We start from the raw sequence: 16,860 nt of genomic DNA on the forward strand, positions 1-16,860 counted from the left end.
TGACCTGGTAAAGATAGGTAGCATGAGAGGCATAGAATAGTGACTCAAGGATTGTAAGAAAGCAGCCAGCTTATCGATGGTAAAATTAACAGAGTGAGGAGGAATAGGAGATTTTACTTGACCACGAGTTCATTGTGATCCCATGTTGTAAAGTTGTCACACACACACAGAAATTACATTCACAGTATGTACCCATAGAGCTGCTGCAGAATTCCTTTATTTGCCCTGCTTAGCTCAGTCCCATTCTCTGAAACTGTTACTCTACTCTCTTCTCAATAATGATGACCATGGCAGCAGCAGTAGGTAACATTTATTGAGTGCTTACTGTTGTGTACCAGGCATCTGTTTTAATATACATTGACTCCTCCCTGTAACCCTGATTCCTCACTGTAACCCTGTGAAGTTGGAACTATTCTCTCCATTTCACAAGACACAAAACTGAGACCCAGAGTCACACTGCTAGGAAGCACAGGAATTGGAATTTGAATCCCAGCTATCTGGCCTCAGAGCCTGAGCTCTACTGAATGGTGCCCCAAACTCTTGCCCTGTTTTGGCAGATAACCCTACCTCCTGCTTCATGGAGAAAGTTGAGGCTCTGCGGCCTTAAATCCTCACCCTCTTGTTCCTGTGCTTAATATCTGGATCTCCTGCCAACTTTCCTTCATCACAAGGGCAGCAATAGCCTTCTGCCCTACTTGGAGCTCCTCCCTCCACTTGTGCTGGTAATCCATCCTCTCCTGTCACTACATCAGTCAGAACCAAGTCCCCATTGATTCCCAGCCCCATCCATCCCCTCATTCTCCTTTCTCTTCTTTATTTACTTTTATAAACATTTTTGTCTTACCCAGAATCTCTTCCCTATACCCTATGCCTCTAAATTTCTTTGGAGGAGAATCTCAATCATCTTTGTATCTCTAGAAAATATTTAAAAATATATATATATATATAAACTTTTAGATACAGAGGGTACATGTGCAGGTTTGTTATGTAGGTATATTGCATGATGCTGAGGTTTGGGGTACAGACCCGTCACCCAGTTAGTGAGCATACCACCCAATAGGTAGTTTTAGAAAAGATGTTGAATAAAGTAAGTCAATCTGCATTGGATAAATAGTATTAGAACAAGGGAGCTGATGTTCCCCCTCAGCTCTGTGCTGGTCAGAACATTCCTAGAGTATTGTGTTTTATTCTGGGCGTACAATTCGAGTGATGTGGACATATACTTGCATGTTCCTAGGCGTGGTGATAAAGGGACTTTAAACCATGCCATGCGTGTTTAGGTGGGGTCAGTTGAAGGAAATTGGATTGTTTAGCCTACACAGCAGAAGAGAAGACTTGAGGTACAAAAGAGCTGCTTCAAGTTTTGAAAGACTGGCATGTAGAAGGATTACCCTTATTCTATATATCTCCAAAGAATATGACTAAGATCGGGAGGTGGAAGCTACACAAAAAATGATTTTTTTTTTTTTTTTTTGAGACAGAGTCTTGCTCTGTCACCCAGGCAGGAGTGCAGTGGCCCGATTTTGGGTCACTGCAAGCTCTGCTTCCCAGGTTCATGCCATTCTCCTGCCTCAGCCTCCCGAGTAGCTGGGACTACAGGTGCCCACCACCACGCCTGGCTAATTTTTTGTATTTTTAGTAGAGATGGGGTTTCACCATGTTAGCCAGGATGGTCTTGATCTCCTGACCTCAGGATCCACCCATCTCGGCCTCCCAAAGTGCTGGGATTACAGACGTGAGCCACCACGCCCGGCCACAGAAAATGATTTTTATTCTTTTTTTTTGAGACAGGATCTAACTATGTTGCCCAGTCTGGAGTGCAGTGGCACCATCATAGCTCACTGCAACCCCAAACTCCTGGGCTCAAGCAATCCTCCTGAGTAGCTGGGACTACAGGTGTGCCCCACCATACCCCCCTAATTTTTAAAAATTTTCTGTAGAAACAAGGTCCAACTATGTTGCCCAGGCTGGTCTTGAACTCCTGGGTTTAAGGAATCCTCCTGAGTAGCTGGGACTAAAGGAACACACCGCCACACCTAACTAATTTTTTTTTTTTTTTTGAGATACAGTCTCCCTCTGTCGCCCAGGCTGGAGGGCAATGGTGCAATCTCGGCTCACTGCAACCTCTGCCTCCTGGGTTCAAGCGATTCTCCTGCCTCAGCCTCCTGAGTAGCTGGAATTACAGGCACATGCCACCATGCCTGACTAATTTTTTGTATTTTTAGTAGAGACAGCGTTTTGCCATGTTGGCCAGGCTGGTCTTGAGCTCCTGACCTCAGGTGATCCAACTGCCTCGGCCTCCCAAAGTGCTGGGATTACGGGTGCAAGCCACCACGCCAGGCCATCTGGCTAATTTTTAAAAATTTTTTATAGAGACTGGGTTTTGCTACCTTGCCGAGGGTGGTCTTGAACTCCTGGGCTCAAGCCATCCTCCTGCCTCAGCCCCGAGTGGCTAGGACTACAGTTGTGTACTACCGCATCTGGCTAATTATTTTATTTTTTTGTAGAGATGAGGTCTTGCTACATTTTCCAGTCTGGTGGATTTACGAAAAGAAAAAGAGCACCAAAGTTGTCCAATAGAGATTGCTCTGCCTTGAGAGGTGTAGTGAATATCTTGTCACTAGAAGTGCTGTCTGGATGGTCATATGACAGGTGACTCTAGAGAAGATTTGAGCTTGAGAAGTATTTTTGCTTATATAGCCTTTAAGGTCTGTCCTAATCTTAAATTCTGGAAGAGCTGGATCCTTTAGCCAAGTGTGTTCTAGCCAGGATGCACATTAGAATCACCTGGGGAAGTTTTAGGAACCCATACCAATGCTCACATCCCATCCCAGGTCAGTTAAATTGGAATGTTTTGACCAGGGCTTGGTCATGGTATTTTTTAAGAGCTCCTCAGTTGATTCTAAAGTACAATCAAGTCTGAAACCTCCAATTTAGCTCAACCAAGCTGAATTGAATAAGATAGTGTGGGTTAGTGTTTTTTACACTAAATACAGTACTTGTTTTATGTAGGTCAATATAATGTAAATGCCATTATATATTATATTTATGCCTGATTCAAATTCTTATGTATTGTGACATATTAAAATACAGGAATAAAACTGAATTTCTAACAAACCATAATATAAGGATGCTCAGCGTGAAGGATTTTGTCCATAGCTATTTTCTTAAAATGTAGGCATGCACACACACACACACACACACACACACACACAAATGCACACACATAGGGAGGAAAATTTCTTGTAGCAATTGGTAAACAAATGAATGAGTTGATTATTGGTCTGCTCAGAATAATAAATTGGGTATTATAAATTTGTAAAGTTATTGCATTCCTTAAAGCAACCAGTGTGCCTTTTATTTGGGTATTGATCTGGGTCCATCATTGTGTGCTAGTAGTAAAGCTGGAAGGAGTATGTAGAAATGAAAAGAAACACTTGGCATTGGGTATTGACTTTTTCTGGAGCCACTTGAAGAAAATAAACTAATATCACTACAAATGTTTCAAATTTTTTTGATTTGCTATGTTTAGTTGTGTCTCTAGTAAGATGAGAGCTGTTTTCCTGAAGTAGTTTCCTACTTGTTAAATTTTCGACTTCCTTCTGTTTAACTTTCTCTTTAAAGCTATTGGTGTCAGCAACCAGAGGGAAACCACGGTAGTCTGGGACAAGATAACTGGAGAGCCTCTCTACAATGCTGTGGGTAAGCTGTCATGCATGGATGTCAAATGTAGGGCCTTTCTTCACATTGCAAATGTGGTCATATTAAAATATCTTGCTAAAAAAGCATCAGTCGCCAGGCGTGGTGGCTCACGCCTGTAATCCCAGCACTTTGGGAGACTGAGGCGGGTGGATCATGAGGTCAGGAGTTCAAGACCAGCCTGGCCAACATGGTGAAACCCCTTCTCTACTAAAAATACAAAAATTAGCCGGATGTGGTGGCACACACCTATAGTCCCAGCTACTCGGGAGGCTGAAGCAGGAGAATTGCTTGAACCTGGGAGGCAGAGGTTGCAATGAGCCAAGACCTTGCCATTGCACTCCAGCCTGGGCAAGAGAGTGAGACTCCATCTCAAAAAAAAAAAAAGAAAGAAAAAAAAAAAACACATGCAGTCATGGTGCCTATAATATTGACGGAATGGGCAGAAGAGTCTGCTAAGAAATTAACTGTTGTATATTTACCATTTTTGGATCATACATATTCACATATTGAATTAACTCTCCCATGCTCTCTCCTCTTGCTGATTGTCTTACAAATGAGTGAATGTTTGCTAAATTGTTTTATAACCCCTGCTGTTTGCGACATCTAAAAGAGATCTTACCTCCTTACCCTCAAAAAATTAAAATTACGTGTGTTCACAGTCATTTTTCTATAAAGTACTTGTGTGTTTGTCTTTCCATCTAGGAATTTGAATTATTCTTCTAAGGTTATAAAAATAGAATACTGGAATTTTAGCTGCTTCTGCTACAAATGTGGCTATTTGAGCAGGGATTAAAAAACCCCAAATCTCAAATATACCACTTTTAGGTATCACAACTTATTAGGTGTAAATGATCCTGAGTATATTTTAGCATCATTATTAGCATGACAAGTTGTTGAACACCAAATGATACTACCACTTCCTAAAAGGAAAATTTTGTTCTAAATTACAATCACTAAAAGACTTCATTGTGTCAGATAGCAAAGCACAATTTTTTATCAATAAAATACTAAGTTGTGGGATGGGGAGTGGAATCAAATTATCAGAGAGGGGATAATTTTGGGGGAATAATCTTTATTAAAAGTTAAAGTATTTAATGTTATTGTATTATAAGAAAGCATTTAGTATGTTTTCTGTATTTATGATAAATAATTAAATTCTCAAAAAATTTGAAAGAATTACAACTAAAGATCCTTTTAGTACATCTTTTTCTGTGTTTTTTTTTTTTTTCTGTTTTTTTTTTTGAGACAGTCTTGCTGTTGCCCAGGCTGGGGTGCAATGGCACAATCTCGGCTCACTGCAACCTCCACCTCCTGGGTTCAAGCCCTTCTCCTCCCTCAGCCTCCCCAGTAGCTGGGATCACAGGCGCCCACCACCACGCCCAGCAATTTTTTTTTTTTTTTGTATTTTTAGTAGAGATGGGGTTTCACCATGTTGGCCAGGCTGGTCTTGAACTCCTGACCTCAAGTAATCCACCCATCTTAGCCTCCCAAAGTGCTGGGATTACAGGCATGAGCCACCACGCCCAGCCAGAAGTACATCTTTTAAATGTTTATTTTGTTCTCATTCTCATGAATAATTCATTTTGAGTATAAGACAATTTAATGACTAGTATTTAAGAGAGTATCCTTTGATAGATCAATGTTAGCTAACTTCCTGAACTAGTTAAGATTTTACTTTCTTTTGTTTTCTTAATGGAAGGAAGAGCCTACTCAGGCAAACCAGAAAGTTCCAGTTAAATTCTGAGCTTTTTTTTTTTTTTTCTTTTTTTGAGACAGAGTCTTCTCTTTCACTCAGGCAGGAGTGCAGTGGTGCAATCTCGACTCACTCTATCTCCCAGGTTCAAGTGATTTTCATGCCTCAGCCTCCCAAGTAGCTGGGATTATAGGTGTGCACCATCATGCCTGACTAATTTTTGTATTTTCAGTAGAGACAGGGTTTCACCATGTTGGCCGGACTGGTCTCAAACTCCCGACCTCAGGTGATCTGCCAACCTTGGCACTCCCGGCCAGTTCCAGTTAAATTCTAAACATTGAATTGTGGAAATGGAACTTTGGACTTTGAATTGTTATTTTTCAAATAATGCAACTAGGTAAGCTGAAGTTATGCTTACAGTAAAGATTTAAGTAAATGTTTTACTAGAAAATCTTTCTGTGATGTGCTTATTTAGTTATTTCCTTCTCTTCTGCGTGTGTCCCTCTGCACCCCTCCCCCATTCTACGTGCTTTGCAGTATTAATTCAAATGTTCATAGGATATGAGGAATTCTTTTCTTCTATCCTGAGCCACATACATGTTTTGAGAACCTCTTACATGTTTGATGTTATCCTGGGTACTATAAAGGATACAAATTATATTGGCTGTTTTTTTAAGCACTTTATAATCTAGTTTTGGAAACAGAAAACTAGATTAGGGAACAATCCATAAAAGAAAAGTAGGGAATAGTTGATAAATCGTGTTGATAAGTTGAATAGGACTTAGAGCAAGTACATATCAGTATGGATTTTGAAATTTTAGCATACTTTTCACAGTGGAGGTTGAACTTCACTTGGGCCTTGAAGCGTATATTGGATTGCATTAGGAAAAGAGAAAATTGAGGAATAATGTGAACAAGCTATGAAGGTGAAAATGTGTACACGTATTTTGCCAGAGTAAAGAAATAGATGAGTTTCATGCATAGGTTGACTCATTTTTTTTTTTTTATTTTTAGTAGAACTAGCAGTGATAATAATACTCAGTAAGTGCTAACTGCTATTACTTTGGGATTGTGCTACGTATTTTACCCATATTATTTAATCTCACTGACCCTGTGAAACAGATTTTACTACCCCTATTTTATAAATTAACTGTGGAATAGCTCTATAACTTGTCCAATGGCATGTAGCTATAAGTAGAGTAAAGCCACAGTTTAAGCATGAACACTCTCCAACCTTAAAGCTTGTGTTCTAATTTGGGTAGACAGGGGTTGGTAAGGATATAGAGGGGGCTGAAAGCCATGCAGTGTAGTGTAGACTTAAAACACAGGGCAGCTTGAGGCAAAACAGATGATAAAGGAGAGTTTAGCCATCCCATGATGGTGGAATGGGTTGTTTCAAACACACCAGTATGCTGAGAACAGCCAGAAAAGCTGGATGAAAATGAAATAAAATTCTGAAGAACTGGAAGGCTACCAAGGCAGTGAGGACAGAAGGAAAGCCCAGATACATAAGCCTAGCATTTGGTGTTGCTTATCTCCTGGAGATATCGGTAGGTTCCGAAAGGAGTATCTCACAGGCTAAGCCACACTTTTGCAGGTCCATAAAGATAAGGAAGCAAAAGGTGAAGTCAAGGGCTGCCAAGGGTGGGGATGAGTGTTGGTAAAATCCCAAACTTTGGACTGGAACTGTGAAAGGTCAAATCCTGGAAGTGAGGTAAACTGAAAATAAACCAACCGTCATAGGAATTGAAGCCCAGATTCAAATGATCTTTAACACTAATTGGATTAAGATGATCTGAGATTGCTAATGCTAGTGGCCTAACTTCCTTTCAGAAATAAAAGTAAATCCTTTCTGGAGGAAGACAACATCATCTAGAGCCTCACATAATCTCTAGAATTTTTCATATGCATTATCTAGTTTTCTATTAAAAAGAAACCATGCATACAAAACAAAACATGAATGAAAAGCAACAGAAACAAGTGACATTAGAAACAGACTCAAGAAATTCAGATGTTAGAGTTTTTAGACTTTAAAATAGCCATAATTAATATGTTCAAGGAATTAATTGACAAGATTGAGATTGATAATCTTGGCAAAGAATTGAAGTCCAGTTTAAATGGACATTCTAAAACTGTATTAAGAACTCAATTGATGGGGTTTTACAATCAGAGGAGACATAGCTGAAGATGAATTTGTGAGCTGGAAGATAAATCAGAACTGAGAGAGAGAGCAAAATATTTAGACTGAAGCACAGAGAAACAAAAGTTTAGAAAAGGCACAAAAGAATGTAAGAGAAATATGGGAAAAGGTGAAGAAGTTTAGTATATTTGTAATTGGACTTCCAGAAGGAAAGGAATGAGAAAAAACGAGGCAGAAATAACATTTGACAGCTAATGGGAGAAAGTTTTTCAAAACCGATGAAAGATAGCAAGCTGTAGATTCAATAAGCACTATAATCCCTAGGCAAGATAAATATACAGAAGACCATACTTACGCTGGGATATGAAGATATAAAGTTTTGAAGTAGCTGAGGAAAAAAGATATATAACCTTCAAAAGAGTGACCCTAAGACTTTCAGCTAAGTTATCAATGGAAACAAAGGAAGTCAGAATGCAATGGAATGAAACCTTTAAAGTACTCAAAGAAAGTAACTTCCACATACAGTTCTATATCCAGTGAAAAAATTAAGAAATGAAAGTGAAATATACTAGGAGTTGGTGAGGATATAGAGGTCACCAAAAGCTATGCAGAGTAGCGTAGACTTGATACACTAGGCAGCTAACCCATTCTCTTAGTCCATTCAGGCTACTATAACAAAATACCCTAGATTGGATAATTTATAAACAACAAAAATTTTATTGTTTATACATTGGATAGGGCATAAGGAGGAGGGAGAAAATAAAGCAGGCCTGTGAGATTTTCAGCCTGAGAGAACAGAAGGAAATTAAATAATATTTAGGGGGTACCAACCTGAGAGAAAAAATGGCCTTGTTTTCGACAAGGTAAGTATTGAACTTGTAATAGAAGCTAATTCTGGGCAATGAGAAATTAGATGGTTCCAAATGTAGACTTGAAAATTGATAACATAAATGTGATAATCTCAATTTATTATGGATGAACTCACTATAGTAATTAATATAAAATTAATTCAATGAAAGAATAGGTGCCTTTCTGTGTTCTAGGTTTTGTGATAACCCTTGGCATATAGTGACAAACCAGGAAGACCTTGTACTTGCCTTTCTGCCACAGAAACTAAGGATAGGAGTTGGAAGCTAGAAGGAGAAAGGGAAATAGGAAAGGAAGAGAGCCACTAAGAAATGACAAGGATAGATTCTGCCTCCAGTTTTATTTCATCCAGGAAAACACTGAAGTGTCATATCTCCATGTAGGTCTTCAGTTGAAAATATCAACATAATATTACATCTTTAGCAGTTTTATTCTAAAGCAACACAAGGTAGGATGGATGGAAACAATGAGATTTTCACGTATATTTGTCTTTGAACTTCTTTTGCTTTGTTTATATCACACTCTAGGTTTTATACTTTTTTCTCTGTCTCAGTTCAGGCTGCTTTAACAAAAATATCATAGACTGGGTGGCTTATAGATTAGAAATTTGTTTCTCACATTTCTGGAAGCTAGACGTTCAAGATCAAGGTGCTTACCCATCTGGTGTCTAGTGAGGACCTTCTTCCTGGTTTGCAGATGACTGTCTTCTCATCCTCATATGGCAGACAGTGATAAAAAGAAAGTAAGCTCTCTCTTTTTATGAGGGTACTGATCTCATTAATGAGGGCTCCACCCTCATGGCCTAATTTATCTCTCAAAGGTCCCATCTTTAATACCATCATATTAGGGGTTAAGATTTTAACATATGAATTTGGAAGAGACACATACATTCAGTCCATAGCATTCTCTTTGTATGCTTTCTTCCTTCGTTGTCTATGTCTCTTGTAAATCTCTGTAACTCTAGGCCTGTCCTTCTCCTCTTTATTTCTGTCTTACTAAATTATACAACAGATGATATATGCATATATATATAGCTGTATATCAATATATACATTTTAAATAGAGATAGGATCTCGCTGTGTTGAGTAGGCTGGTCTTGAACTCCTGGCCTCAAGTGACCCTCCCATCTTGGCCTCCCAAAGTGCTGGGATTACAGGTGCGAGCCACCATACCCGGCCAGATGAGCAATATTTATTACAAACAAGCATATGAGAGGAGCACCTTATGTTTCCCTTTTTAAAAACTTCTATGTGGCCTCCTTTCTTTATGGCTCAGGGACACTTGATAAGCAATAATTCACTCACCCCCACTACAGTAACAGAAAAACCAAGATAGGAGAACTTCAGGATATCAATGGTGGCCATGGCATAGGCTTGATGAAGGTAAAGACTGAGAAGGGCTATTTGTTTTTGCTTGCAATAAAGGTGTGTTTGTTTATTGACATCTTTTCTATCAGATACAATTATAAACAGAAAAAAATTTAAATGGGTCCGTTGAGGAAGAGATGGCCTAATTTACAGGTTATATATATTTTTAGAATTTATCTGTTAATTATGTGATTAATAAGGTAAACATTAATGTGATATCTAAAATGGGGAAGTGTTACTTTGCATCACTGCTTTCCAGCCACTGTGCCATGATGTTGGCATTTACAATAATGACCTCATTGGTGGATCAGCAAGAGCTTTGTGGCCCTGGAACCGAAGCGGGCCTTGGGCTTCTCTTGCCTCTCTTCAGTTGCCCTAGTCTTCCTAGTACTTCTCGCTCTCCCTTTTAGCATTATCTTTAATATTCCCTTCCACGGGGTTTCCTCTACCCACCCATTTTTCTAAGCCTTTTCCTTCCAAAAGCAGCTTTTATTAATGGTCTACATAACTGGTTGTCTTCTAACTATTATTGAAAAAGTAAATAAGCCACAGACTAAACTGACCAAGAAGCACAAAACTACCCAAGTAGTTAAAATGTGAAGCGGGAGAAGGCTTGAATCAGTGATGTTTAGTACGTTTACACACACATTCTACTGATGCTACCAGGGAAATGTTCTGTCCGAACTAGAATGGCCTAGCTGTATTTCCCCCTAATTGGCCAAGTTTGCTCACTCACCACTGCAGTTGATTGGTATGCATGGTAAGTATAGAGCAATATGACCCTCACTCTGGTAGCTTTCTGTAGAGCACAATTCTTGATTTAATATAAAAATACCATTCATAGGCCAGGCGTGGTGGCTTACGCCTATAATCCCAACACTTTGGGAGGCCGAGGTGGGCGGATCACCTGAGGTCGGGAGTTTGAGACCAGCCTGACCAACATGGAGAAACCCCGTCTCTACTAAAAATACAAAAAATTAGCTGGGCGTGGTAGCGCATGCCTGTAATCCCAGCTACTCGGGAGGCTGAGGCAAGAGAATTGCTTGAACCCAGGAGGCGGAGGTTGCAGTGAGCTGAGATGGCGCCATTGCACTCCAACCTGGGCAACAAGAGCAAAACTCCATCTCAAAAAAAAAAAAGCATTCACAGTAGGGACTAATCCAGCAAGGCAAGAGTCCCTGGCTTAACACTTTTAGGATATTAAAGAAAACCGCCCACAAAAAATATTTCGTTGTCCCTGAAACATTTTTCTATATTTAAATGGTAGTGCAAACATTTTTTTCTAAGATGTTGTATTTAAAGTTCCCAATGGCACACATAACTCTTTATGCAGAGTGTTGCAATTTTAAAGATTGGTTATCGTTTTTACATTTTTTAAACATACTGGTTAATACTGGGCCAATTATTAAACCTATGTGATCATGAGTTGAGATCTGAACCTTGAGCTCAATCCTTTTATCTTTTCTGAAACTGGCTTATGTTTCAAAGAATCAGCAGAAAAGAAAACCATAGATGACAAACCACCTAAAACACCTAAGCACACTTAACTTTAAACAATAAAGTATTTTTTTTAATTGGTTCTTTGTGGGAGAAGGTTTTTCACTTTTGTAAAATCTAGAATTTTCAGCTTTATTAAGATCCACTTATTTTCCATTAAAAAAATTCCATTATTACAGGATTCTTTGAAAACCTTACATCTCCCTCAATCCTGGGTAAAGAAATACTGCTGTATTTATTTTGCAGTGATTGAATTATTCAAATCTGGCCAAATAAAAAGAAACTGACTTTAGTTTTCAACTTTGAGTTCTCCAATCTTTAATAATTATTTTTATCCCATTAAGACTGTGACGTCATCATGGCTATACCTACCTAGAGGTTTAATTCTAGATTCAGGTTCTGGGTTCAGATCCTAGCTTTTCCACTTCCTACCATTCTTTGCCTGTTCCCTTAACAGTTAAACTGGGGAGATGAAAAGCATAGACCTTATAGTCTTGAGGTATAGATCAGTGAGTTAATCCATGTAGGATACTTAAGCCAGGGCCTGACGGACTATAAGCCTTCAGTAATTGTTAGCTAGGGCCACTGTTCTGAATTGGCTGACAGCCTTTTTCATCCAGTAATGCCAGATGAAATGATTGGTTTATACATGACAGGTGTTCCTAGGGGAAATGCAGAGCCTACCTGGGATCACCCACACTCAAGTCAGTCATTGATATTTTGGCATTTTATACCCAAGAGCTGAAATTGGCTTCAGCCCCCGCCTTTTGGCATATATGTAAATCAATCTTTCCTTCCCAACTCTGTTTTACTTTTGGCCCCACCTGTTTCTGAGAATGTCATCAGGTGAGGGGCAGCCATCAATATAGTCTCTTCCACCTTGCAAATGACCACTTACCCAGCTTAATTAATAGCTTAGCTTTTGACAAATAGTAAAATGCCATAACTAAATCTATTTTACTATCATATCTTTTGTGGGAGAAACAACCCAATAACACTTCGTATAACTGTCAGCAGTCTGTGCTTAGGATGCGTTCCGTAACCTGGAGCCTCACCTTCACCTCACTTCCTATCACCCTAGCAGCTCATGACAGACCATCTCAGAGAAGATTTATTATTTGCCTTTGTTTCTAGTCAACTGGAAACAGGTAGATGATTTTAGTGGGTTTTTTTTTTACTTTGTTTTGTTTTTCCTTCTATTGTCATGACTAACGAAAAACTGGAAAGTTATGAGGTTTTATTATTCTAAATATTTAAAAAATAATTTATTCCTCTGTACTGTTTGTTACTATGTCACTAACTCTAGCCCATGGGGATTGAGGCAACTACATTTATTTTCACTCTTCAAACTTTTTTTTTCCAGAACAAACTAAATCTACCAGACAGATTGGATGTGACTTTATTTAATACAAATAAGTTCAGATCATCCAAGTTATTTTTATTAACTTACTTATTTGATGGGCTTGACCATTTAATTCTGCTTTACTTGGTGTAGATAAGGGGAGGGACATACCTTCTAGAAGTGGGCTGTCTAGTGTTCTGGACTCCCTAGCATCAATTTTCCTTCTATTTTTTTCCTAATTACTTTGGAAGTTTGCAATCCCCTGTTCCCTCTAGACACGTTGCCCCCTTCTGTGGAGGTGCCCTTTACTCCCAGCTATCTTACCAGGAAAGTGCTTTCTTGGGGACCTGCCTTCCCAAAGCAGCCCTTTCATGTCTTAGTGTAGATGGCCACAACACAGACTGTAGCATGCTCCTTGCCATTCCTTTCTAACATCCTCTAGGATTGTGCTCCCTCAGTACATCATCCATCATTTCAATTTAGTGGTTGAATGAGTTGTCAATTACAACCTGAGCCACTTTTCTAATTAGGATGCCTATATGTTGCCAGATAGAGAAGAGTCATCCTAAACAAGAAGCAGATATTTACCTGGTCTTCATCCAAATGGAAAGATTATTGAATCAGAGATTCATACTGGACTTCCTTTTTTCCCTTTCTGCTCCCTGCCTCCTCTTCCTTTTCTTTTTCTACACCAATGTGTAGAAAAAAATGTTCATTCTGATGAACTTGCCCAAGTGATCTACCATTTCCTAAATGGTCAACAAGAGACCTTGAACCTGGCCATCTCTAGCATGAATTGCCCTTATTTCTTCTAATGCTCCAGCTGCTCCAGTTTCTCCTGGCCCTTCAGTTCCAGTTGCCGTTGTTCCCTCTGGCTCTTCAGTTCCAGCTCCTGGTACTTCCTCAGGTATTGGTACTCTGGCTATTGCTCACTTCCCAGCCTCCCAAGTCCTATATGTTGGGGGAAATTGACTTCTGCTGCCAGATCTGGATCTGTCATTCCTTTTGATTATTCTCAGAGATTACCTACACAAGGGGCTTGGTCCTCCAGCTTGGGAGTCTTCTCTTTGGCTTTTGGTCTCTCTGCAAATCTAATTCTGCCATCTTAGCTTCTTTAATGAGTTTTCTAATTTTTTTGTTCTTAATTCAATTAATTTTGAGCATTTGTGAATTGCTTGGTAGTGTACCAACCACTGATATTTTTCTCTTTGGCAGTTTTACTAATGCATTCCATGTATTCTAACTGCCTTAATGTCTGTCTATAAAAACAAAGTAATTATTATGACAGGTTTCTATGATCATGGAACAGTGGAAGGAGAAAGACTTTAGAGACCATCTAGTCCAGCCTCCTTGTTTTATATTTAGAGAATCCAGACCAAGAAGGGTAAAATGAGTTGCCTAAGTCACATAGCTTATTGGTGGCAAAGCCAAACATTGAATTTTGGTCTCCCTGATTTCACATCCAGTGTTTTGATTCTTTGTGGTGAGGATTTAACTCTGTGTTTACCACTATTGTCAGTCATAGCTGCAAACTTTCAAGTGAGGAATAAAGTGCCTAAGTGGTCCTTGCCAAGGAGCAATAGAATCACAGGGACACTGGGACTTGGGGAACCATCTGATTATTGGGGGGTTTCTTTAGATTTTTTTTAACATATAATTGGAACACACCTAGTATTTTAAAGAACATGCTCTTGAAAAGATGAAAAGAGTTTCTCCCGGGAGGCGGAGGCTGCAGTGAGCCGCGATCGCATCACTGCACTCCAGACCGGGCGACAGAAAGAGACTCTGTCTCAAAAAAAAAAAAAAAAAAAAAAAAAAAAGAGAGAGAGAGCGAGAGAGAGAGAGAAAGAAAAGAGGTTCTCATGTTTTAGTATTATACTGAATTACTTGAGACACTTGTAACAAAAGTACAGAGGCTCAGAGCTCAGGCCTTGCCTAGACCTGCAACCAGAATCATGCAAGGTAGGGCCTGAATTTTAAGGTTTTCCAGGTAGTCCTGGTATGCTTTATAGGAAAGAACCACTGCTGTGAAGTCTAGCAGTGTTTCTCAAAATGGGGCACCTATTTAAAAGTCAGATTTCTGGGCCTCATTCCCAGAACTACTATCCTAGAATTTATCGGGATGGAGCCCATCTTTAGGCTCCCTTGTGAATGTTATGTCCATTAAAATATGAAAAAACACTGGTCTAGAATATTTTAAGTCATTAACCAAAAAAGCCTAGAGCAGTGGCTTTCAAATGTATTTGTTCATGCCCCTTGGTAAGAATTACATTTTACATAATGATTCAGCAAATCCACATAACTAAAACAAAAGTTTCACAAATCAATATTTATCTTACCCGGTGCACTGAACTCTGATATTTTCCATTCTAATTCATCCTATGTCAATTTTTAAAGTAGGTAATCAAAACTCACTAAATTCATTTTTAAACTCATAGCTCACTCTATTTTGAAACACTGAGTATTGAGATGTGCTTGTTAATTTTATCTATCATAGATTTAAAACTTGTCTAATTCTTCTACTTTTTCTAGTTATTTCTGTAACCCAGTAACACCTGCTAGGATTGTTTACCTGTAAGGAAGGTCCACTTTTGTCACAGTCATACAGTACTGCCACTGTGTAAAAGTAGACTTCCCTTGTTCCCTGGGCATGGGAGATCTTGCCACCTCCATGATGATGTCACTAATGGCTTGTATCAATCACAGTGTAAATAATAGAAAATTCTATTTCAACTAAATGAAGTTTCAAGCAGGGGGCAGTTCTTTTGCTCATGGAAGCAGCAGTCTGACGGTAGCTAAGTTTAGGTGCTGTTTGATTCCAGACTCAGACAGTATCACCTGCATCCCCCTCAAGCCTGCCTTTTCTGGGATGGCTCCTGATGTGGCATATTCACCTCTCCCTTCATGAGGGCAGCAGGCCCAAGCCACACACTGCCAAGGTCAACTGAGAAGAGGGACTCTTGCAGACTGAGCACAAATCTCTTTGACCACATGTTGTCTCCTGATCCAGTCACTGGGGCCCAGACCCATTCCTGGAGCTGCGAGTAAGATCAAATCTCAGGCACACTACATGGCTGAGGATGAGGGTGGACTGATTTCCTAAAAAGAATTCGAAATACCTCTCCCCAACAGATGCAGGAGGAGTAGATACTGGGCAGCAAATGCAGATGTTATCTATCATAGGCCATATATTTTCATGGTCTTTCTCTTTTCCCTCCTGTTTTCTTGGTTGTGGTGAGTCTTTTCTTGCTGCTTTTCCCACCTACAGAAACCAGTATCTTGTCCTGAAGTCCCCAGTTTAAATCTTGTGGAAAGTAGCCACTGTCAAAATGAAGTGCAGGGCCCTCCAGGGAAATGACAGCATAAGTAATTAGAAAGAATTGATTAAAATTTACTATAGGAAATAACTGCTTTTTAGTGAAGAGAATGGAGTAATATAGAAGAGTTAACCAAACTACACAATGATTGCTAGCATTCAAATATGTGGTAGTGGGCAAGCTTGTATAGTCTTCCCTGGAGTCCTTTAAATAGACTATAAAACTGAGTCTTTTCAGGAGGTATCTGAGCAGTCAGTGTCCTAAAAATATCAAATGATCACAAATAGATTAAAAGTTATCAAAGTTTAAGTACAAAACTTAAATCTGGCGAATAAAGCTCAGCTGATTCTATTGGCTGCCTTTCACAATTACTTTATGTACTATTTAATGTTTCCTCTTCCTCAAGCCTACTATCATGAAGCAAAACAGAAATCCTTTCCACCAGGGGGTTAGAAAGTAGATAATAGCTACTTAGTAAAGATAATGTTGGTCCGTTAAAATGGAGATTTTTTTTTTTTTTATACTCCAGCAGAGAGAAAGAATGGTGCCTTTAAAAGTATTCTAATGATTCCGGGTCTAGCATACTTGGAAAGATTTCAATGTAAATAAGCATTTCATACATAACAGACGGAATCTTTTGTTTCCTTAATAACAGAATCAAGTTATCTACTTTGTCTTAGTCACAAATTGCTCCCTAGTTTGTTAAGATGCACACTTTATATATGGTATGATGATCCTGGGTTTTGCATTTTGTGCTACCAACTAGCCTGCCTAGCTTTTAGATATTCTCTGGCCTCATGTGTGCTTAGAAAATCTATATTCCAAATATTTTTTGTAGTTTTGTTCTATAAAAATAATACAAAATAAGCACTCTAAGGTTTGTATTATTCTCCTAACTTGGTCTGTAATTTTGCATAAAAGCTTTAAATCCTCTC

The 16,860-nt window shown here is 39.1% G+C and overlaps 1 protein-coding gene across 4 annotated transcripts in view; it reads left to right on the top strand.

The window, feature by feature from the left end:
- Window positions 1-16,860, top strand: part of GK (glycerol kinase) — a 76,323-nt gene that overhangs the window by 18,571 nt on the left and 40,892 nt on the right. For all 4 annotated transcript variants that reach the window (XM_003261182.2, XM_003261183.2, XM_003261180.2 and 1 more), the window contains exon 4: window positions 3,625-3,702. In XM_003261182.2, the coding sequence (XP_003261230.1) occupies window positions 3,625-3,702 (78 nt within the window). The remainder of the gene's footprint in view (window positions 1-3,624; window positions 3,703-16,860) is intronic.

The sequence above is a fragment of the Nomascus leucogenys genome, chromosome X (genome assembly GCF_006542625.1).
Source record: "Nomascus leucogenys isolate Asia chromosome X, Asia_NLE_v1, whole genome shotgun sequence".
NCBI lineage: Eukaryota > Metazoa > Chordata > Mammalia > Primates > Hylobatidae > Nomascus > Nomascus leucogenys.